Raw genomic sequence first — 24,033 nt, forward strand, 5'->3', positions numbered from 1 at the left:
ATCATAGTCTCCTTTTTTAAAGTTAAACGCTAACGTATTTGACTTTCTGTGTACAGTTACTTCAAGGTCGATGTCAAAACTGATCATATTATGGTCACTGTTATCAAGCGGCCCCAGTACCATAACGTCCCTCACCAGATCATGCGCTCCACTAAGGACCAAGTCTAGAATTTTTCCTTCTCTCGTCAGCTCCTGCACCAGTTGCTCCATAAAGCTGTCCTTGATTTCATCAAGGAATTGTATCTCTGTAGCGTGTCCCGCTGTTACATTTACCCAGTCTATATTTGGATAATTGAAGTCACCCATTATTATCACATTGCCCATTTTGTTCGCGTCTCTGATTTCTTTTATCATTTCTGTGTCTACCTGCTCATCCTGGCGAGGCGGACGGTAGTACACTCCTATCACCATTTTTTTCCCTTTTATACATGGAATTTCAACCCACAGTGATTCAAAGGTGTGATTTGTGTCCTGCTGAATTTGTAATCTATCTGAGTCAAGGCTCTCGTTAATATACAATGCTACCCCTCCACCAATCCGGTCCACCCTATCATTACGATATACTTTGTACCCCGGTATGACAGTGTCCCACTGGTTATCCTCCTTCCACCAGGTCTCAGTAATGCCTATTATATCCAATTTTTCATTTAGTGCAATATATTCCGACTCTCCCATCTTATTTCTTAGACTCCTAGTATTTGCATATAGACATTTCAGAGTATGTTTGTTGTTCTTATTTGCATGATGCTTAGTACCTGACACTATTGATTTGACATCTTTTGTCTGATCTTTAGTTGTATTTGAGGGCACCTGGCCTACCACGGTCTGTTGTGTAACCTCACTGCGGTAAAAAGGGGCCTGTGCTAGCGTCAGTGTGTGTTTTCGATATGTGCTGAGGACCCCTTTCACCGCAGCGGTAAAAGGCTGTCAATTTTTTGGGGAAAAAATGTCCATGCGGTAAGTTAGCCAGTTACTGCACAACCAATTTGGTGAGGAGGAGTCCTTACCACTGCCCATTCAGGTGGTGGTAAGGGCTCCTGCATTAACCCAGCAGTAACTGGGCAGCCCGTGGCACTGCCCAGTTACTGCTGGTTAAGTTCTGGCACTACAAAAATAAGACTAGGGGTGGGAACTACAGTAGCCCGGTGGTAGATCCAGATTGGCATGCGGCAAGCCCTTGGTGGGTTTACCATTGCTTAGTAAAAGGGCCCCTTAACCAGCTATGCTTTAGCCAGCCTCCTAAACCAGAAATTCAATGCCAGAGCCTGGGCATAGCCTGGCATTGAATTTCTGGACATAATGTGGGCCACTTGAATGAATAATTTTGGACATGCAGAAATGGTCTAGCTCTTTGGATTTTCAGAATTTCCACAACGAATATGGCCTAAATTATCTGGAATGGCGGTAGGATTTGGAATTTAGCTAAGATCGATCAACTTATATGTGGATATTCTATGGTGCTATTTGAATAGATAAGTCTCATGTTAGGAAAGAACGTAGAAACTGGAATTGATATATCCAGGTTGGACTCTGAATAATTCTAGTCATATTTTAGAAAACTGTCTGCTCACGTAGAGTCTTTTCTAAAGCACATGTATCTAGCAGCACATGCAGGAGGAGCATCTATTTTACAATAAGAACCATGAAAAAAATCAGTAGAGGAAAACTCTGAAATCAAGATATGTATGTGTTGACACACAGGTAAGATGTGAAATACTGACTTACATGTGTAAGTGTATGTCAACTATTTTGCAAATCTACACATGTACTTGCAGCTAATTTACTTGATTGCAAGGACATGTGCAGGAAAAAAATAATCTGCTTTCAGAAACAAAAAAAAAATGTCCCCTTATTTTTGTTTATTTTTCTTGATTCATTTCATACATACATTCATGTTAATAAAAATTAACTGAGATTACAACTTTTTAATGCACAGAAATTGACTATATGCACGTTATTTCATAACTTACCCCCAGATTCCATATTGGTCACTGAAAATTGGCTAAATAGGTGATAACAATTAATTATTGGCATTAACAAACTGTAATTGGCTATCAGTAATTGACAAAAATCTACCCTATACCCCTATCCTATTAACCTGTACACCTAACTTATCTCGAGTGCACTTCCAAAGGGGCCATGGCCAGGGAAGGGGCAGGGGTGGGTCAGGAGTATTCCCAGGATTTAGGTGTGTGGTTATAGAATGCTTGTATTTCCCTTACCACTAGGTCAATGGCTGGCGGTAAGGTCTCAGACCCAAAATGGACGTGTGACAATTTTCATTTTGCCGCATGCCCATTTTTGGCAGAAATTTTTAAAAAGGCATTTTTTACAGGTGCAATGAAAAATGATTCTGTGCGTGCCCAAAACACACGACTACATTACCGCAGGCCATTTTTCAACGCATCTTTGTAAAAGGGCCCCCAAATTTGGAATAACTAATGCACATCCTTATTAGATTGTAGAAACCCTGGATTAAGGCCTTGAACGTGCTTACTAAGCTATGCTAAGCAGCTAGAGCAGTTGTTAGCATGTTCAGTTTACTCTGGCTACTTGACATGATCAGCTGCCCTGCAACTCTTATTCACTCTAGAATGTTTACTGTGAAAGGGTGCATTTAGATGTTAATTATGAGTTCTCTGTTTAATTATCAAATTCTGGATGGAGGAACTAAAGGCCTGGAAGTTAGTTGATCCAGACTAACCTTCAGCTTTTGTCCTCTTCAACCAATACCCTATTTAACTGGCTAATGCAAAAGATATGGACTTTTTAAAGGATACAACAGACTGGTTTGTTTTAGAAACGTATTTTCAATAAGGACAGTATATATTACTTCTAATACCAAGAGTGGCAGACAGAGTGCTTGCAGAGCTATTGTTAGTAATATATAATTTATCTTTAAAATCAAGTGTGGTACTGGAAGATTGGAGGGTGGCCAATGTAACACTGAATTTTTAAAAAAAGAGTTCCAGAGGTGATCTGGAAAATTATGGACCAGTGAGCCTGACATTGGTGCTTGGCAAAATGGTAGAGACTATTATAAAGATCAAATTACAGAACATATACATAAGCATGGACTAATGAGACAAAGCCAACATAGATTTAGTCAAAATAAACCTTGCCTCACCAATCTACTACATTTCTTTGAAGGGGTGAATAAGCATGTGGATAAAGGTGAGCTGGTCGACAGTGGCGTAGCAGGGGGGGCTGCCGTTGCACCCCCCCCCCCCCCGGGTGCAGCACGATGACATCCCCCCCTCGGCGCATCGACACCCCCCTCCCCCCGACCAGCTCCCACACCCTACCTTTAAAAAGAATATCGGAATCCCAGGCGAGGCACAGCGCCTCGCGCCTGCCCTGCACGTAAAAGAAATGTGGACCGTCAGGCCTTCTCTCGCTCTGTCTGTCCCGCCCTTGCAGAAATAGGAAGTTGCGTCAGCAGAGGGCAGGACAGATAGAGCAAGGGAAGGCCCAATGGTCCACATTTCTTTTACGTGCAGGGCAGGCGCGAGGCGCTGCGCCTCGCCTGGGATTCCAATATTCTTTTTAAAGGTAGGGTGCGGGAGCTGGGGGGGTGTCGATGCACCGAGGGGGGGGAGCTGGCAGGGAGCACCCCCCCCCCCTGAGCTGACACCCGGGGTGGACCGCCTCCCCCTTGCTACGCCACTGCTGGTCGATACTGAGTATCTGGATATTCAAAAGGCATTTGACAAAGTACCTCAAGAAAGACTCCTGAGGAAATTAGAAAGTCATGGGATAAAATGCAATGCCCTATTGTGGATTAAAAACTGGTTAAAACAGAAAGTAGGGTTAAATGGTCAGTATTCTCAATGGAGAAGGGTAGATAGAGGGGTTTCCCAGGGGTCTGTACCGGGACCTTTGCTTTTTAACATATTTATAAATGATCTAGAGATGGGAACAATGAGTGAGGTAAATGGAAAGGCTCACCCTTAAAGGGGAGCCGATTACAACCGGGCTGAAGGCTCAGGAAGAATCTGGGGTGGGGAGGAGAGGGAGGGAGGAGTGGGAGTGGATAGGGAGATTAAGAGATTGAAGGGTGATGGGAAAAGGGGCGGGTAGGGAGGAGGGGTGAAGAAGGGCTGTGAAGGGAAACACAGCGCCATTTGGATTGCAGCAAGCAGAGGGAGCAGTGTTGATAATATGGCAGTAGTGGAGAGTTTGAATAGATTATCCGCCAATACAGTGCCAGTTATTAATTTGATAAGGGCGATAGTTTTGCAGTGTCTGCGTTGGAATATATCCTTAAAGGCGAAGCATATTCCTGGGAAGCAGAATATTATAGCAGATGCTCTTTCTCGCTTTAAGTTTGCAGATTTCAGATCCAAGGCTCCCATGGCAGACAACAGGCCGACAACAGTGCCAGACATTGTTTGGACTTATGGCCCCGTGAAGTGTGGGAATTAGCTCTTCAGGCATTGTCGCCGGCAACAAGGAAGAAGTATATCTCAGCATTTCTGTTTTATATGCAGCACATGATGGAGTCTGGTAATGGAGGGGCGGGGGCTGACAAGGGTTTGTTAATGCGGGATGTGACTATTACACAGACGGGGATTGATTCAGAGGTTCACACGTGGATTAGACCACACTTACCGGAAACTACATGTCCTTTATACAATCTGCAACAGTACCTGCAGATTAGACCAATGGGGGGCGTCTGGCTGCTGCTTCATGCTAATGAGTCCCCATTGACTCGATTTCGATTCATCAAAGTATTGCAGTTGCGCACTCATTCCGGATTGGGGCGGCGACTTCGGCTGCTCTGCATGGAGTTCCATGTGAACAAATTAAACGGTTAGGCCGGTGGGGATCGAATGCGTACAAAAGATACATTCGGCCTTCACATTAGTAGCCCTGTTAGGGTTAGCCCTGTTAGGGTGGGTGGTCCTTTGCAGTGGGGTTTACTTGGGTTGGCTTCCTGTTGTTGCCATAGTTGATAATATGTTAATTGCATGGGTTGGCTTTCCTGTTGTTGCCATAATTGATATGTTAATTGCATGTGACTTGCCATATTTGATAATATGTTAATTGCATGTGACTTGCAGGTGACGTGGTGGAACAGTACCAGATATGGATCTGTGGTCACTCTTATGTGCATTGGGCACATAAGAGGGCAGCTGTACGACCTGATGGGGTGAATTTGGGCTTTCCGAGGGGGAAGGTGGCTGTACGATGGTTGGGTAAGAGAGGGATGCTGTGGGCTCAATTGTTGCCAACCATAGAGTGGGAGTTGATGTCTTCCAGTGCGCCACAGTTTCTCATCCTGCATTTCTGGTCGGATATTATTCCACGACGAGTTTGGAGGGGCGAGAGGTCGCATACAGCGATCGATGGCACACGCAAAAAAATTAATAGGTGGATGGGTAAATTTATGGGGTCAGTTAAAGGGCAAGTGATTGTGCATGAGTTCCTTAAAGAATCTTGTGCGGGTTTATATAGATCGGATGGGGTCCATCTGTCGGATGTGGGCCTGGATATATTCAACTTTGATTTACAGAATTTTATTGAAGCCATTACGCTGGTGGTAGGTCGCAGCCAGGGTTTGGGGGGAGCCCGCGGCGAACGAGGAGTCGTTGCCGTGGGCTGTGGCATAAGCTATGGAACTTAGGTAACATTAGCGACGAGTACACAGCACCTCAGCGGATAATATGGTAAACTGAGTTACTATGTATATGTTAATGACCTGTTGCAAGTTACAATACTGAGCAAAATGTTATGCCTGCATGCGGGCAGGATTACAGAACAAGATGTACACGGCTAGTCTCCTGGCTTGGACGGCCAGGGGGCCAATAGCTTTGGTTAAAGTGGTAAATGCATCCTTGTACGGGATGCATTTGATTGCACAGCGTGCTATAGCAGACAGCACTGAGGAGGAACAGGGTGCTTGGACGGCACAGCCTGTAGTAATATAAGCAAGAAGGGCTGTGTACTCGGAGGGAGATGTTTATCAATGATGTTTACCAATGATTGTTTATGTGAAGGTTTACAATAAATAAATTTTTGCGGACCTGGCTGCGGCCTAAATAAATCCACATTTGTTAAAGAAATTGGCTTCTGGTGTGGTGTTTGGATAGAAGGGGGTGACTGAGTGAATGCCGAATGCCCGTGTTGATGGAAAGGCTCACCCTTAAAGGGGAGCCGATTACAACCGGGCTGAAGGCTCAGGAAGAATCTGGGGTGGGGAGGAGAGGGAGGGAGGAGTGGGAGTGGATAGGGAGATTAAGAGATTGAAGGGTGATGGGAAAAGGGGCGGGTAGGGAGGAGGGGTGAAGAAGGGCTGTGAAGAGAAACACAGCGCCATTTGGATTGCAGCAAGCAGAGGGAGCAGTGTTGACCCGCCCTCCCGCCCATGAGGTACAGGGAAAGGGTCGTTGTCGCAGCAAGGCATAAGCTATGGAACTTAGGTAACATTAGCGACGAGTACACAGCACCTCAGCGGATAATATGGCAAACTGAGTTACTATGTATATGTTAATGACCTGTTGCAAGTTACAATACTGAGCAAAATGTTATGCCTGCATGCGGGCAGGATTACAGAACAAGATGGACACGGCTAGTCTCCTGGCTTGGACGGCCAGGGGGCCAATAGCTTTGGTTAAAGTGGTAAATGCATCCTTGTACGGGATGCATTTGATTGCACAGCGTGCTATAGCAGACAGCACTGAGGAGGAACAGGGTGCTTGGACGGCACAGCCTGGTTAAAGTGGTAAATGCATCCTTGTACGGGATGCATTTGATTGCACAGCGTGCTATAGCAGACAGCACTGAGGAGGAACAGGGTGCTTGGACGGCACAGCCTGTAGTAATATAAGCAAGAAGGGCTGTGTACTCGGAGGGAGATGTTTATCAATGATGTTTACCAATGATTGTTTATGTGAAGGTTTACAATAAATAAATTTTTGCGGACCTGGCTGCGGCCTAAATAAATCCACATTTGTTAAAGAAATTGGCTTCTGGTGTGGTGTTTGGATAGAAGGGGGTGACTGAGTGAATGCCGAATGCCCGTGTTGTTAAATTTGCTGATGACACAAAATAAATTCAAAGTTGTTAAATCACAAGAGGATTGTGAAAAATTGCAAGAGGACCTTAAGAGACTAGGCATGAAAATGGCAGATGACTTTTAATGTGAGCAAGTTCAAAGTGATGCATGTGGGAAAGAGAAACACAAACCATAGTTACGTGATGCATGGTTCCACATTAGGAGTCACCGCCCAGGAAAAAGATCTAGATGTCATCGTTGATGATACATTGAAACCCGCTGCTCAATGTGCAGAGGCAGCTAAGAAAGCAAATAGAATGTTATGAATTATTAGGAAAGGAATGGAAAACAAAACTGAGAATGTTATAATGCCTTTGGATCACTCCATGATGCAACCGCACCTCAATTACAGTGTGAAGTTCTAGTTACCGCATCTCAAAAAAGAGGTAGTGGAATTAGAAAAGGTATAGAGAAGGGTGATGAAAATGATAAAGGGGATGGGACGACTTCCCAATGAGGAAAGGTTAAAGCAGCTAGGGTTTTTCAGCTTGGAGAAGAGATGGCTGAGGGGAGATATGATAGATGTTTATTAAATACTGAGTGGAGTGGAACAGGTAGATGTGAATAGCTTGTTTACTGTTTCCAAAAATACTAGGGCTAGGGGGCACACATAGAAGCTACTACTAAGTAGTAGATTTAAAATGAATTAGAGAAAATATTTCTTCGCTCAATGAGTAATTAAACTCTGGAATTCATTGCCAGTGAATGTGGTAAAAGGAGTTAGCTTGAGTGGGAAAGCGCAGGGTACAAATGTAACAAAAATAAAAAAATAGATACTAAAAAAAAGATCTAAGATGGCGTCTAGCTGAGCGGACATGCGTGTAGCTCTCTCCTTTCTCCATTGAAACTTGCACACGGAGATTCGCTTACCGTTATGGGGAAGTGAAAGGCTAAACCCAGTGCACTTGTCTCCGTGAGCAGGGTGGAACCAGCTCCGTTGCGGCAGATGACTCTGGCAGAAGTGGGATTGCTGACGACGGGAGCTGGCGGTTTCGCTACGGGAGGTCCGGACAACCTTACTGACCAGAGCGCCGAGGGAGTCTCGTTGAGTCCTCCCCCAATGGCTGTACCCCCAAGGCCAGGAGAGAGGCAGGATTCAGCGGTGGAATGGAGCGTGATATCCGGAAGTCAGTCCCCTGCGCTCGTTTGCGGAGACCCCGCTGCTTCCTCAACGCCAGAAGGAACACCGTTGCAGGCGAGTGTATTGCCTGCAGTCAATCTGAGCGTGCCCTCTGTAGGGCTGGGAGATTTGAAAAGACCTACAGCTATTACCCTAGAAGCTTTATGGGAAGCGATACAAGGCCTAAATTCCAACGTACAACAGATTGCCCAAATTCTGACGGGAGAACTGGCGGAGGTAAAGCAAACTCAATTAGATCTCTCTCTTAAAGTTGCAGAGCATACAACTAATTTGAATGTTTTGGACAATGACTTTAAAGCAGTGAAATCTTCAACAAAAATGTTGATGAAAAGTTCTAATTTTCAGCAGCGTAAAATAGATTTCCTTGAAAACCAAATTTGTATTAATAACTTACGTTTTCTTAATTTTCCAAAATCTCCACTCATCCCAGCACTGGAAATGTTGAGGAAATATGTGCATGAGATATTGGGGGTCCCCTCTGAGGGATTCCCACCTACTATTAGAGTACAATATATTTCTGGTGCAAGAAGGGGTGATATTCCTCAAGACTTTCAAACTGCTACAAATTTAACTGACTTCCTAGAAAGTTCTATGGAGATCATAACTGAGAGAACCACATTGCTTGTTACATTTGCTCTGCAAACAGATCGTAATAATATCCTGAGACTTTATTTTCGCCATATGAACTCCACTTTTCTTGAGTCAAAAATACAGATTTTTCCAGACTTTTCTAGGGATACCCAGAGAAGAAGAAACGTTTTCCTGTTGTTAAAAGAAAGAGTTCTCCGTTTAGGTGGAACCTTTCAATTGAGGTTTCCCTGTAAATGTCTTATTACCATTAATTCCATTTCATATATTTTCTTTGACCCAGAAAAACTACAAGAATTTATTTCCTCTGAAGAATAATGTTGTAATAGGCACTGTATTAGGCGCTACTCGGCTGCAATTTACCGTCACCTCTCTCTGTTCACTTAAATTGATTACTCTTTGATTTTACAGCTATTTTCCTAGATCTTGGATCATAATTTGTGGTCGATATAATGCTGGATAATTTCCGCTTTGAACTGAATTTTTTTTTTACTTTTGTCTTGATCGATTTATGTTGTATTGCATAAATGTAAATTTGAATAAAGCATAAATAAAAAATAAAAAAGGAGTTAGCTTAGCAGGGTTTAAAAAAGGTTTGGATAATTTCCTAAAAGAAAAGTCCATAAGCCATTATTAAGATAGACTTGGAAAAATCCACTACATATTCTAAGATAAGCAGCATAAAATCTGTTTTACTGTTCTGTGATCTTACCAGGTACTTGTGACCTGGATTGGCCTCTACGGGATACTGGGCTTGATAGACCTTCAGTCTGTTCCAGTATGGCAGTGCTTGTGTTTTTATGTTCTTACCTATGCAAGATATTAAATGTGCTTTACCTCATATTCATGTTAATGTTGCAGAAGAAGTTAGAAATCTGAGATTTCATGGAAATATCTTTAAAGATATACCCCCCTCCCCACCACAAAAAAAAAAATTCAAAACCATTTAACATGCCAGGAACAGCACCTGGCTGGTTAAATGGTACTTAGCCAGCTATCCAGCGATATTCAGCAGGAGATAGCCGGCTGTCTCCCACTGCATATTACTGGTTAGTGGCTAGTGGATAATCGGTTATATCACCCGATATAACTGACTATCCTCAAATTTTCAGTGTGAGTTTGGTGGCCATATTTGGCCGTGTGAATAAATGGAATATCTTTGGCTAGTTTAAGCATGAATATCGACTTGGCTGGCTATCTTTAAACTGGCCAAAAATAGAAATGGCCTGGAAGTGAATATCTGGGCTCAGTGTTGACCGTGAGAGGCAGCCTGGCTACTGCCCACATTCGGAATATTAGCCCCAATAACTGCAGCTGTGCATTGGCTTGCACTAGAACAGAATTTTATGCTCCCTCTTGCTGATGTTAGTGGGAATGGCCCTGGCATAAAGCTTCTTCTACACTATTTTGTTCTCTGACATTGCTGTCTGTTTCCAGCATTGCTTACACAACACAACTGATCAGTTTTTCTGATCCTATAAATCACGCCATCAATTTGCTTCCTCTTTGATCAGTGTCTTTGTTCATAGATGATAGATCCTCTTCTGCTTGCTTTGTAATTTTCTTGATCCCTTGGTTCTTCAGTCCATTCCTACTGGTGCGGAACTACACTTTCTTTGGCGCCTTGATGTCTTCCTCTGGTACATAGAGAAAATTATTGCAGCTCTTCCTAATCCAAAGAAAACAGCACAAACGGCTCTCAAGACTGGTACAAGTGTATTTTATTGATGACCCAATAAAATACACTTGTACCAATAGGGTCATCAATAAAATACACTTGTACCAGTCTTGAGTCCTTTGTGATATTTCCTTTGGATTATTTGTGTTGTGTACTTTGACCTTCTCTGTTGTATGCTGCTGCACTTCCTAGCCATCAGTTACTATGTGCCTTCTAGGTAGCACTCCCTAAGATTATAAATTTCATGCCTCCAAGTTCTTCAAGAGAATACTGATAATACTTCAAATACTGGCCTGCCCACAAATCTCAACCGCCAAATATTTGGGAATAACCTCTCCACCTTCATGCTGAACCTCAGTGTCCAAACTTTTCATCCTTGTTGCCTCAGGGTTTCCTGCCAATTTTGCTACTGCTTTGCTTCTCTACTAGCGCCTTGAAGTCTCAAAGTCAGTGTTGGCAATCCAAGGCACTTCTTGCAGTGCCTTGGGGTCTTTGTACCAATGTCCTCATTCCTGGAGTTTTCATGCCACTGTTTATTTAGATTTTATAATGTTCCAGGTGCGATGTCTGGAATTAGTTCTCATTCTCGGGGTCCTCGTTCTACTGTTCGTATTATTCGTATAATCAAGTCAACACAAGTTATCAGTAAGTTTAAAAATGGATAAAAAACGACACTGTTAGTGAACAACAATTGTAGCTCTATTGATTTTAATGAACATGAATAGTTTGAACAGTTTGGAATCCAAAAACTAACAGAATGGATAGTTGAATTGAATATGAACTTAACCAAACATTTTTGCCATGCAGATCCATGATATGAGTTCATGACTGAATATATTGGCAGATTATAATCACTGTGCGTGTTGGTTAATTTTAGAAAACCTAGGGGACATTTAAGGTTTGTATTTCTGCATCATAGAAAATAGAAATAATGATTCATTCTCAACTTTTGTCTGTGGTTCAGATAAACTGTTTATTTAGCTTTATGGAAAGAGTGTCAAGAAATAATTGTACTTCATTAATCTAATAAGCAACTCAAATCAAATATATGGCTTTATGTAGAATATAATCTTTTGCTATTAGACTACTATGTAAAAAGGATTTAGGCTTCTGGGGAGAAATAAATTACCAAATCAAGACAGAATATTAATGCAGATTTTTTAAACAAATAAATAGTCATAATATTGTAAAATGGGAAAAGCATTTCCATACTTGAAAGCGAAGATATAACTAGCAATTAAATAAGATCAATAACAAGAGTGCAGAATGTGGAGGATAATTTAATAAAAAGACTGCTAAGGGAGAAGTACAAAAAGACACATTTTAAGTTTATTTAAAATAGGCAACATCATTGTCTATGTGCCTTTATAAAACAAGCTTCCAGAACCAGTCCCTGTAGCCAATAAATGCCATCACACATATTTATACTTGCTCTAAATATTCTGCTTTGAAACATGAACAGGTTTTAAAAAATGTTTTTAAAAAATACACACACACACACACACACACACACACTGTGTGTATGTATATATATGAAAGAGGTGAGGATCATAGGGAAGAGTTTTCTTTATTTGGAGGAGTGGCCTAGTGGTTAGGGTGGTGGACTTTGTTCTGAGGAACTGAGTTCAATTCCCACTTCATGCACAGGCAGCTCCTTGTGACTCTGGGCAAGTCACTTAACCCTCCATTACCCCATGTAAACCGCATTGAGCCTGCCATGAGTGGGAAAGTGCGGGGTACAAATGTAAAAAAATTATATAAAATATAGTACAATAGAAAATGTTTTATCCTTGCAATCAGATCTGAACCTATTGTTAGTGACAAAATATAAATAATAGCATTAAATTAAATTAAAACCCTTTATCACAGCATAAGCACTATTAAAATGAACAAAAAGGGCAATTTTTGAGGGGATTTAACTGGTGACATGAACCCTAATTTTATACAGACTACCTAGTAACTGGTGAGACAAGTATGCACACAAACTATGCAAAGGGGTCCTTTTACTAAGGCATATGTTTACTAAGGCGCGTTAGTATTTTTAATGCGCCTTTAAAGCTAAGGTGCGTGAAACACTAACGTGCCAATACATTCCTATAGGCGCGTTAGCGTTTGATGCTTGTTTGTATTTAACGTGCTTTAAAAATGCTAAATTGCCTATAGCATGCCTTTGTAAACACAGGTCTAAGTTGCATAAGCACTAACGTGCTTATTGCTGAGAGCACTGAGGTGTCCTGCCGTAGTTTGGGGATCGGCGCATACTTCCCACACACTAAAAAATTGAAAACATTATTTTTTGCAATGGGGGTGTATTTGAGGGTGGAGAGTAGGCGTACCCAGCATTAATTAACGCAACTGCATCGCTGCATGCCAACCGATTAGTGTTTGGTTAGTGCAGGAGACCTTACCACCTAGTAAATAGGTATTGGTAAGGGCTTCCATGCTAATGACCATGCGCTAATTGGGAAATTAGCATTTGGCCATTAATTGAACAAATGGAAAATGCAGTGGCGTACCAAGGGGGGGCGGTGGGGGCGGTCCGCCCCGGGTGCACGCTGCTGGGGGGGGGGTCTGCGGCGCACGCCTGTTGCCCTGTCTCCGAGTTCGCAATTTGCATGTGTTCACTGCTTCCTCTGAGTCTGCCCCGGAACAGGTTACTTCCTGTTCCGGGGCAGACTCAGAGGGAGCAGTGAACACATGCGAATTGCGAACTCGGAGACAGGGCAACAGGCGAGCGCCACGGCACCCCCCCCCCAGCGGCATGCACCCGGGGGGGGAGAGGTGTCATTTTGTCACGGGGGGGGGTCACGCTGCACCCGGGGGGGCGCATCGGTGATCCGCCCCGGGTGTCAGCCAGCGTCGGAACTCCATTGGGAAAATGCAGTCATTTTACAGCCACACTAAAAATGGCCTCAGTGCATGGGAAACCCTACACGCTAGTAATAGTACAGGCCACTTTTTAGCGCAGCTTAGTAAAAAGGCCCCTAACTTTCTAAGGGCCTCTTTTACCAAGCTATAGCAAAAGGGGGTCTGCACTGGCACTGGCGCATGTTTTTGATGCATGCTGAGCCCCCTTTTACCCCAGCGGATAAAAGTTAGGTCTTTCCTTTTTTCAGGAAATGGCCATGCAGCAAGTGAAGCACTTGCCGCACGATCATTTCGGGGGGAGCCCTTACCACCACTCATTGAGGTGGCGGTAAGGGCTCCTTCACTAACCCGGCGGTATCCGGGCAGCACGCGGCACTGCCCGATTAATGCCGGGTACACACCGGTGCTACAAAAGTACAGATAATTTTGTAGCACTGGATATGACGGCGCACTGGGGGTGGGAACTGCTGCCGGGCTGCTGCGGTAGCCTAGCGGTACTTCCTTTTTACCAAGTGGTAAACCTGCATTGGGCTTACCGCCACTTTGTAAAAGGGGCACTAGGTGAAAGTGCACACATTTACATGTGCAATTTAGTACACACAAAATGTATGTGTGTACTTTCAGAAATCCAAAATCCGCCTGTAAGTGCAAACCTGTTTTTAACTCCCTGTTTTATGCATGCAAATGGATTTTTTAAATTACCATATAAATAGTTAACCATTAGACTGCCCTAGTGGAAAGCAGTCCTCAGACTGGGGTATAAATGTCATGAATAAATAAGTAAATAAAATTATATGTCAGCTTTCTCAGCATGCATTCTTCAAGCTGGTTTAGAAAGGGTCATTCACAGGTGGGAAAGTTTTGGGGGAATAAACAGTGAGCATATATAGATACACTGTTTTATCCTTGTTCTGCTGCCTCCAGATAACGTAAGAACAAGTATGCAAGTCCCTTCTTACTGCTTATCTCGTTGACAGTTTTCAAAGGGGAAATTTTATTGGCTTCAAGGTCCATGGATACTACTACTACTTATTTCTATAGCGCTACTAGATGTACGCAGCGCTGTACACTTGAACATGAAGAGGCAGTCCCTGCTCGACAGAGCTTACAATCTAATTAGGACAGACAAACAGGACAAATAAGAGATAAGGGAATATTAAAGTGAGGATGAAAAAATAAGGGTTCAGAACAACTGAATAAGGGTTAGGAGTTAAAAGCAACATCAAAAAGGTGTGCTTTTAGCTTAGATTTGAAGACAGCCAGAGATGGAGCTTGACATACTGGCTCAGGAAGTCTGTTCCAGGCATATGGTGCAGCAAGATAGAAGGAACGGAGTCTGGAGTTAGCAGTGGAGGAGAAGGGTGCAGATAAGAGAGATTTACCCAGTGAACGGAGTTTCCGGGGAGGAGTGTAGGGAGACGGACTGAGGAGCTGCAGAGTGAATGCACTTATAAGTCAATAAGAGGAGTTTGAACTGTATGCGGAAACGGATAGGGAGCCAGTGAAGTGACTTGCAGAGAGGGCTAATATGAGCATAGCGACATTGGCGGAATATTAGTCATGCAGCAGAATTTTGAACAGATTGAAGAGGAGAGAGATGGCTAAGTGGGAGATCTGTGAGAAGCAAGTTGCAGTAGTCTAAGCGAGAGGTGATAAGAGTGTGGATGAGGGTTCTGGTAGTGTGCTCAGAAAGGAAAGGGTGAATTTTGGTGCTGTTATAGAGAAAGAAACGACAGGTTTTAGCAGTCTGTTGAATATGTGCAGAGAAGGAGAGGGAGGAGTCGAAGATGACCCCAAGGTTACGAGCTGATGAGACAGGAAGGATGAGAGTGTTATCCACAGAAATAGAGAATGGGGGAAGAGGAGAGCTTGGTTTAGGTGGAAAGATAAGAAGCTCAGTCTTGGTCATGTTTAGTTTCAGATGGTGGTGAGACATCCAGGCAGCAATGTCAGACAGGCAGGCTGATACTTTGGCCTGGATTCCTGCTGAGATTTCTGGTGTGGAGAGGTAGATCTGGGAGTCATCAGCGTAAAGATGATACTGAAAACCATGGGATGAGATCAGAGTACCAAGGGAAGAAGTATAGATGGAGAAAAGAAGAGGTCCTAGGACAGATCCCTGAGGTACACCAACTGACAGTGAGATAGAAGTAGAGGAGGATCCACCAGAGTATACACTAAAAGTACGCTGGGAGAGATAAGAAGAAAACCAGGAAAGAACAGAGCCCTGAAATCCAAGTGAGGACAGTTTATCAAGGAGTAGGCTGTGATCAACAGTGCCAAAAGATTGAGAAGGATAAGGATAGAATAGAGCCCTTTGGATCTGGTCAGGAACAGGTCATTGGAAACTTTAGCAAGCACTGAAGATTCCTAAATGTGTTGGTTAAGATTGGACAGGAGTGGGGAGGAGGGTGTTTTAAGTGTGAAAGTTATCAGATGATGGTCAGAGAGGAGAAGAGTTGAGGCACAGAAACTGGAGAGTGAGCAGTTTGAGAAGAGGATAAGATCAAGACAGTGGCCATTCTGGTGAGTAGGGGCAGTGGAGCACAGTTGAAGATTGAAAGAGGATGTTAAAGCAAGAAACTGAGAATCATAAGAGTCAGAGGGATCATTAGCATGAATGTTAAAATCCCCAAGAATGAGGGAAGGAGATGAAGGTTCAAGAAAGAAGGAAAGCCAGGTATCAAAGTCAGTGAGAAAGGAAGAAAGGGACTTATCAGGGGGTCGATAAATGACTGCTACTCGGAGAGGCAGAGGAGCGAATAGACGGATGGAGTGGACTTCGATGGATGAAAAGCAGTGAGACTGAGGTGGAAGAAGAGGTTGAAATCTACAAGAGGGTGAAAGTAGTAGCCCGACACCACCTCTGCGGCCAACCAGGTGAGGAGTATGGGAAAAAAGATAACCTCCATGGCATAGGGCCGCGACTGAAGCAGAGAGTTCAGGGTAAAGCCAAGTTTCAGTTAGGGCAAGCAGATGGAGAGTACAAGAGATAAAGAGGTCATGGATGTAGGAAAGTTTGTTACAGACAGAGTGGGCATTCCACAGAGCACAAGAGAAAGGCAGAGAAGAGGGGGGGGGGGGGAGGAGAGGAACAGAAATTAGATTGGTGATATCACGGTGCAACCTGCACAAATAGGATGAGAGCTGATGTGGAGGTCCAGGATTGGGATTAATGTCCCCAGTGGAGAGCAGCAGGGCCGCTGAGAGACTGGGCCGGGCCCGGGACAAGGCCGCCCCCGGCCCCACTGCCACCCCCCCCCAGGTTTTCGCCGTCCTCCCCTGAGGGGGGCCCGGCGCCACAGTCCTACCTGCCTCCGCCACCGGGCCGGGCCCTGTAAGGATATGCAGATGAGTTGTAAGTCCTCCACAGCACCTGAAAGGCAGCCGGTGGTAGAGCTGGGCTCCTCTCAGCCAAGGAAAGGCTTACCAGTGGTTAGGCCGAAGCCAGCATTCCTCCCCCTGAGGGTCGCCTGATCATAGTATAGGCTACTGCTTCCAAACTGTGGAAACAAAATACCACAACTCTGAATTAGGGTAGTGCATTCTTTTGAAAATTGCAAATTAGTCATATCTTAGGCCAGTGGTTCCCAAACCTGGTCCTGGAGGCACCCAGCCAGTCAGATTTTCAGGATATCTATAATGAATATTCATGAAAGAAATTTGCATGCACTGCCTCCACTGGAGTGCCTCTGGGATCAGGTTTGGGAACCACTGTCTTAGGTAATTAAGATAAATATATTTAAGAACATGAGGATTTTCAATTAATAAGATATCATTTAAAACAGCCTATATACAGTTGTACCATACAAAACTTATTTCTATTTAGTTATTATAGTTTTTGACATAGGATATGGATAAAATCTCACTGAGGCAGGGCCGTGCCAACACGGTAAGCGAGGTAAGCATGGCAGGGGGCGCCACCCTCTGGGGGGCGCCGCCGCACCATGCTCACCTCGCTTGCCCTCCCACTCCCATTGTTCAACTACTACCCGCCCTCTTCTCCTTCCCCCCAACATCCCTTTTCTTTTTTTTTTCTTTTTAAATTTACCTCCGTGGTGGTCCAGCAGCGCAGTGTCAGTGAAGGAGGCGGCGCTCCCGACGTCTCTAGCCTTCCCTTCGCTGTGTTCCGCCTTCTTCTGACGTCAAGGAAATGACGTCAGAAGAAGGCGGAACACAGCAAAGGGAAGGCTAGAGACGTCGGGAGGCGAGCGCCGCCTCCTTCACTGACGCTGCGCTGCTGGACCGCCACGGAGGTAAATTTAAAAAGAAAAAAACAAGAAAAAGGGATGTTGGTGGGAGAGAAGAGGGCGGGCAGTAGTTGAACAATGGGAGCGGGAGGGCAGGGGAGAGACGAGCATGGATGCGAAGGGGGAGGGGAGGAGGGCGGGCCAGGCCAACTGGGACATGATGGAGCGGGAGGACAGAGGAGAGAGGAGCATGGATGCGAGGTGGGGGGGTCATGGAAGGGAGAGAGGGGAATTGCTGGATAGGGATTAATGGAGGGTGACAGAGGAGCATGGATGGAAGGGGCAGGGCTCAGGGAGAGAGGGGAATTGCTGGAAAGGGATGAATGGAGGGGCAGGGGACAGAGGAGCATGGATGGGCATGGATTGGGAGGCGGGGCTAGGGCTGGGCAGACTTCTACTGTCTGTGCCCTGAAAATGGCAGATACAAATCAAGGTCAGGTATATATATAAAGTAGCACATATGAGTTTATCTTGTTGGGCAGACTGGATGGACTGTACAGGTCTTTCTCTGCCGTCATCTACTATGCTACTTTTGTTACTGTATTGATTGATTTTCTGTACTTATTTTTTTGCAGACTCACTATGAAGATGGGGAGTATATTATCAGACAAGGTGCTCGAGGAGACACATTCTTCATCATCAGTAAAGGAAAGGTAAGGAACAGATGCCAACAGTCAATGCCAAGAGTGGAGGAGTAGCCTAGCCTAGCCTAGCTCTTTGCTATTCTCAGGTTTCCCTTGTGTGATTCTCTGCTCTCCGCTCAAGAATCCTGTGCAAGGCATCGTTCAGTGTCATAAAAATGGCAATATCGCCAACTGTGATTGAACAGTCCCAACCACTAGACCTTGTTCCCTGGCCTGCAATACATACTTTATTATCAGTCTTAGGCAACATCTTCCACCAACCTAGCTGTGTCACAAAATAGCAGAAGTCATTAATACCTGGATTCAGGGCAGAACTTTTCAGTTCTGAAATTCCACAAAGATGGTTCAGGACTTCTCTCTCTCACTCTGCAGTGTGAACCAATGATAAATACTACACTTATTTTGAGAACGAATCTGCTCTTCTCCTCTGGAACATGTCTCACTTTTGCAATCAGTTAGGTGCAAACATAGTAGCATATTATTATTAGCATTTGTATAGCGCTACCAGATGCACGCAGAGCTGAACACCTGATACAAAGAGACAGTCCCTGCTCAAAAGAGCTTAAGTCCAAAACTCTCATACTCATTTCTATCTGCCCATTAGTACAGACTTGTCCTTTAGTCTCCCTATCCACATAGGGGGATTTTTGAAAGAACATCCAAATCAGAATAGTAATGTCCATGTCAGGTTGTCCTAAATGGATATCCATCTCACATGTAGTTTTGAACAGGAAATGTGTAGAGAATTCATGTTTGAAAATACATGAAGTGGGTATCCATGTGCTAGAAACATCCAGCGTGAATATCCATTTTACTAACTGGAATATCCAGATTATGAACAGGAGAAACAAGAGACATGTATGTATATATGGCAGCATTCTAAGAACATGCTCATACAGACCTCCATGCAGAGCAGAGGGGCAGTCTAGTGGTTAGTGCAGTGGACTGCAAGCCAAGGGACCCAGGTTCAAATCCCACTCTCTCTTTTTATTTTAATTGTGAGCCCTTCAGGAACAGAAAAATAGTTGCTATAACTGAATGTACACCACTTCAATACCCTTCAGGTTTGCAGGTGGCTTATATAGTTAGATAGAGTAGGTATTTCTCTGTTCCTGAAGGGTACACAATTAAAAGGAAAAAGTTAAAGTGAGATTTGAACCTGGGGTTTACAGTTCACTGTATTAACCATCAGGCTACTCCTCAGATGTGCATGTTGCTCTGTTTAGAATGCCCATAATATCTATAGCTGTCACAGAGCCTGACGTTTCTTTCCATTGTCACTTTCAGGGGAGAAGGAGGGGGACAGTAACCACTGGGGGATTAAGAAGGTGTGATGCCTTAGTCCCTCCAGTGGGCAGCTGCTCATTCAGAGCACCTTTTTGTACACTCAATGTGATTGAAATAGGTCTAATTAAAGACGTCCTTTTTAGACTTGGACATTTTCTTTCCTTCAGTAATTGCTGTTGAATGTCTTGATTTTGGAGCATCTCTAGTCCTGCCCAAACCACGCCCACAACACTCCCCCATGCTGTTTGAATATATGGCACTATCTGATGTCCAAGTCCTGCCTTTGCCAAATTGGGATTTGGATGTTTCAAGAACACAGATGTCTGTTTCATCATTTTGGAATGTCCATATGCTTTGAAAATAAGTGCCATAGTCAATGCCAAGACTAACAGGAATAACTTTAAAAAGTGCATGTTCTAAATGATCCCATCATCTCCTCCACCTCCAGCCTCATGTAAGCACTTAAATGACAAAGGCAACTGGTATTATATAAACTAAACTAACTGATTTATTGAGGTGAGAACTCTCTTAATCCCTCCTGTGGGAGGAGGTTGGTGACCACTGGGGGAGTAAGGAGAGGTGATCCCCAATTCCCTCCGGTGGTCATCTTGTCAGTTTGGGCAACTTTTCGAGGCTTGGTCGTGTAAAAAAATGGACCAAGTAAAGTCGGCCAAATGCTCGTCAGGGACGCCCTTCTTTTTTCCATTATCAGCCGAGGATGCCCATCTCTTAAGCACGCCCCCGTCCCGCCTTCGGTACGCTGCCGACATGCCCCTGGGAACTTTGGTCATCCCCGTGACGGAAAGCAGTTGAGAACGCCCAAAATCGGCTTTCGATTATGCCGATTTGGGCGACCCTGAGAGAAGGACGCCCATCTCCTGATTTGTGTTGAAAGATGGGCGCCCTTCTCTTTCGAAAATGCCCCTGATAGTATTCTATAACACTGTGCTGAAATGTTAGGAACACCCTTGATCTGCCCATGGACCATGGCCACACTATCTTTTGCGTTGCTTACTATGAGATTTGGGCACACACTGTTATAGAACAGCGCATACAAGATGTGCACCCAAATTCAAACTGGTACCAATTAATGACAATTAGCACCCAACAATTGACACTGAGTGGCTTGTATCTTGGGCGCCATATGTAGAATCCAGGGGATAGTGCAGATCTACATATGTAAATGCCGGCTTTCTAAAACTGGGTTTTTCATGTGTATGTGATGTAAATTCCAGCATTTACTTGTATAAATTGTGCAAAGAACTAAAATAATGGCATTAATGACTGATGACTGAGAGACAGATGCATCAAAGCCCTGGTAAAGTACCAATTGCTATTTCTACCTCGGTAAACATTACCGAGTTGGAAATAGCGAGGGATGCTCAAAAGAATCGGCATGCAAATGAGCTGCTCACAAAAACAGCAAGCAATTCAGCAGGGGTCACCCAAGCATGTGCAGAACAGCCAGTTACTAAGCGTGGCTGCTCTGCGTCTGCTACAGACGTCTGCTTTCATACACGCAGCTTGTATGCAGGTATGAAAAATGAAAATACATGCATAAAAGCTGCATGTATGAAAGCAGTGTGTAACTTTATTTTTGTTTTCAAACCTTTTTTATCACTGGCACGCAAAAGCTACACACTGCTTTCATATATGCTGCATGTATAAAAGCAGTGTGTAGCTTTTTGTGTGTTTTCAAACGTTTTTTATCGCAAACAGACCCTCAGTAGCATTACAGGCAGGGAGAGAGGCAAGGGAGAGCAAGGCGAAGGAGAGAATGAAGGGCTGCCTGCATATATGCTTGGTGGGCTGGGGGGGGGGCTCTTGAGATGCCACAGCTCTCCTCAGCCATCCGGCAGCTTCTATTTCAGCAGTAATGGGAAGGAAACAGCAGTACCGGCTGCTCCTGACCACCCGTAAAAATTTCATCGTAAAGGTAGGCGGTCCTTTCTGTGCATCACTAGAAAAATGGCTGTGCATCACTCGGAATACACATTTGAATAGTAATTAGCTCATTAAAATAACTTTGCAAACACTTTTCGTTAGCTGCTACTGTGACAGGAAAAGGTAGACTTCTGCGGGCCATGTGCTTTCTGTGACCCTGATAATGGGGTTGTAGGCATATAAAGTTTGATCAGCACTGCTCTATGCACTACAGCTTCTCTTTTCTGGAGTACAGTAATATGTAGATGATTATAAACAGGAGTACATTCTTTGTAAAGCAGTCACATATAATCTGATATTCTGCTGCATTTATTACAGATGATTTCTTCAGAGTAGAGTCCAAAATGAAATACAAACAACTTTTTCTTCTTTATAAGAAGGAGATACTGTATCTTCAGTAGGATTGTCAAGGTTTGTTTATGATTTCCAAATGTCAGATCTTATTCTGCCAATCTTACTTATTTTAACAGGTAAATGTTACCCGTGAAGATTCCCCTAGTGAAGATCCAATCTTTCTCCGAACCCTAGGAAAAGGAGACTGGTTTGGAGAGAAAGCCTTGCAAGGGTAAGTGCAGTAAAGATTCATTTCTAGTGGAAATGTTCATTGAGGTTTAGAATCATGGGAAACCGAAGACAAATGTATGTACATTTTGGCTGAATCCCTTTGCACGTTTGCTATATTCTTGAGTATTAATATATTATTTGTGCATACTTTTCTTTCTCAAATAATCAAGACTAATGTTTTCAGAAACTTAATTTAGGACCCTTTTACTCAAGGGCGTTAGAATTTGAACTTAGTGCATCTTAATGCAGGACTTTCCTGCACGCTAAGTCTGGACTCAATCTGGATTCAATGCGGCACAATTTAGGGCATTTTTTAAATAATATTTTTCTGTAATGCGCTAATGTGAACATTAGCATACAATGGGCCCTGTTTACTAAGCTGCGTCAGAGGCGTGTTAGCGTTTTAGTGTGTGCTAAGCATTAGCACGCTCTAACAATGTAGATGCCCATGATATTCCTATGGGTGTCTACATGGTTAGCGCGAACTAATTTTTAGCACGCACTAAAAACCCTAACCTGCTTATAATCGAAAGAGAAAAACGCCTATATTGTGACCCAAATCGGGAGATAGACGTTTATCTCCCAAAAACGAATAAAGCAGTATAATCGAAAGCCGAATTTGGACGTTTTCAACTGCACTCCGTCGCGGATGCGGACAAAGTTGATGGGGGCGTGTCGAAGGCGTGGTGAAGGCGGAACTGGGGCGTGGTTATCTGCCGATCAGAGATGGGCGCTTTTCGCCGATAATGGAAAAAAAATATGCGTTTTTAGCGAGAATTTAGGGCACTTTTCCTGGACCCTGTTTTTCCACGAATAAGGCCCCAAAAAGTGCCCTAAATGACCAGATGACCACTGGAGGGAATCGGGGATGACCTCCCCTGACTCCCCCAGTGGTCACGAACCTCCTCCCACCACAAAATATGCCGTTTCACAACTTTTTATTTTCACCCTCAAATGTCATACCCACCTCCCTGGCAGCAGTATGCAGGTCACTGGAGCAGTGGACTTCAGGCAGGTGGACCCAGGCTCATCCCCCCCCCCACCTGTTACACTTGTGCTGGTAAATGGGAGCCCTCCAAACCGCCCCCCAAACCCACTGTACCCATGTGTAGGTGCCCCCCTTCACCCCTTAGGGCTATAGTAATGGTGTAGACTTGTGGGCAGTGGGTTTTGAGGGGGATTTTGGGGGCTCAACACCCAAGGGAAGGGTGCTATGCACCTGGGAGCTGTTTTACCTTTTTTTTTTTTTTTTGTAAAAGTGCCCCCTAGGGTGCCCTGGCATGTGAGGTGGACCGGTGCAGTATGAATCCTGGCCCCTCCCACGAATAAATGTCTTGGAGTTATTCGTTTTTGAGCTGGGCGTTTTCGGTTTCCATTATCGCTGAAAAACAAAAACGCCCAGCTCAAAAAAAGATAAACGTCCATGTTTTTTCGAAAATACGATTCGGTCCGCCCCTTCACGGACCCGTTCTCGGAGATAAACGCCCATGGAGATAGGCGTTTCTGTTCGATTATGCCCCTCCATGGCAACCTTAGTAAACAGGGCTCAATATCTGTAAAAAAGAGTATTTAGGAGGTGCTAAATACTCCCATATTAACTCAGTGTTAGCTAGTTAATGCGGGCTAATATAAAGGTGCTAGCTGGTTAATGCCTCCATACTCATTCCCTGCCCATGACACACCCCATCCAAAAAATATTTTTAAAAAATAGCTGTGTGAGTTAGCATGAAAAATACTACAAAACTCTTTAACGTATTTTGCAGTGGCCTTTTTTTTTTTGTTAAAACTGCCTGGTTTTTTGTGTGGCTGATAGTCACCTTCTAATTTTCCCATCAATGTGTTGCCATTAACGTGTGAACCCCTATCACTGCCCATTATGTAGATGGTAAGGTCTCATACACTACCCTGCAGTTTTTGGTTATCACATGGCAATGTAGCTGTGCTAACTGATTAGCAAAGAACATGTCCATTTTCCATTACCAGACCCACTACCATGTGCTGCCACGTGTAAA

General features: G+C 44.0%; 1 protein-coding gene across 2 annotated transcripts in view; it reads left to right on the top strand.

Annotated features, from left to right (window-relative positions):
• PRKG1 (protein kinase cGMP-dependent 1) overlaps nucleotides 1-24,033 on the top strand; it is a 1,533,271-nt gene that overhangs the window by 1,290,757 nt on the left and 218,481 nt on the right. For both annotated transcript variants that reach the window (XM_030203098.1, XM_030203097.1), the window contains exons 6-7: nucleotides 18,158-18,235; nucleotides 21,928-22,022. In XM_030203098.1, the coding sequence (XP_030058958.1) occupies nucleotides 18,158-18,235; nucleotides 21,928-22,022 (173 nt within the window). The remainder of the gene's footprint in view (nucleotides 1-18,157; nucleotides 18,236-21,927; nucleotides 22,023-24,033) is intronic.

This window comes from Microcaecilia unicolor, chromosome 5, assembly GCF_901765095.1.
Source record: "Microcaecilia unicolor chromosome 5, aMicUni1.1, whole genome shotgun sequence".
Lineage (NCBI taxonomy): Eukaryota > Metazoa > Chordata > Amphibia > Gymnophiona > Siphonopidae > Microcaecilia > Microcaecilia unicolor.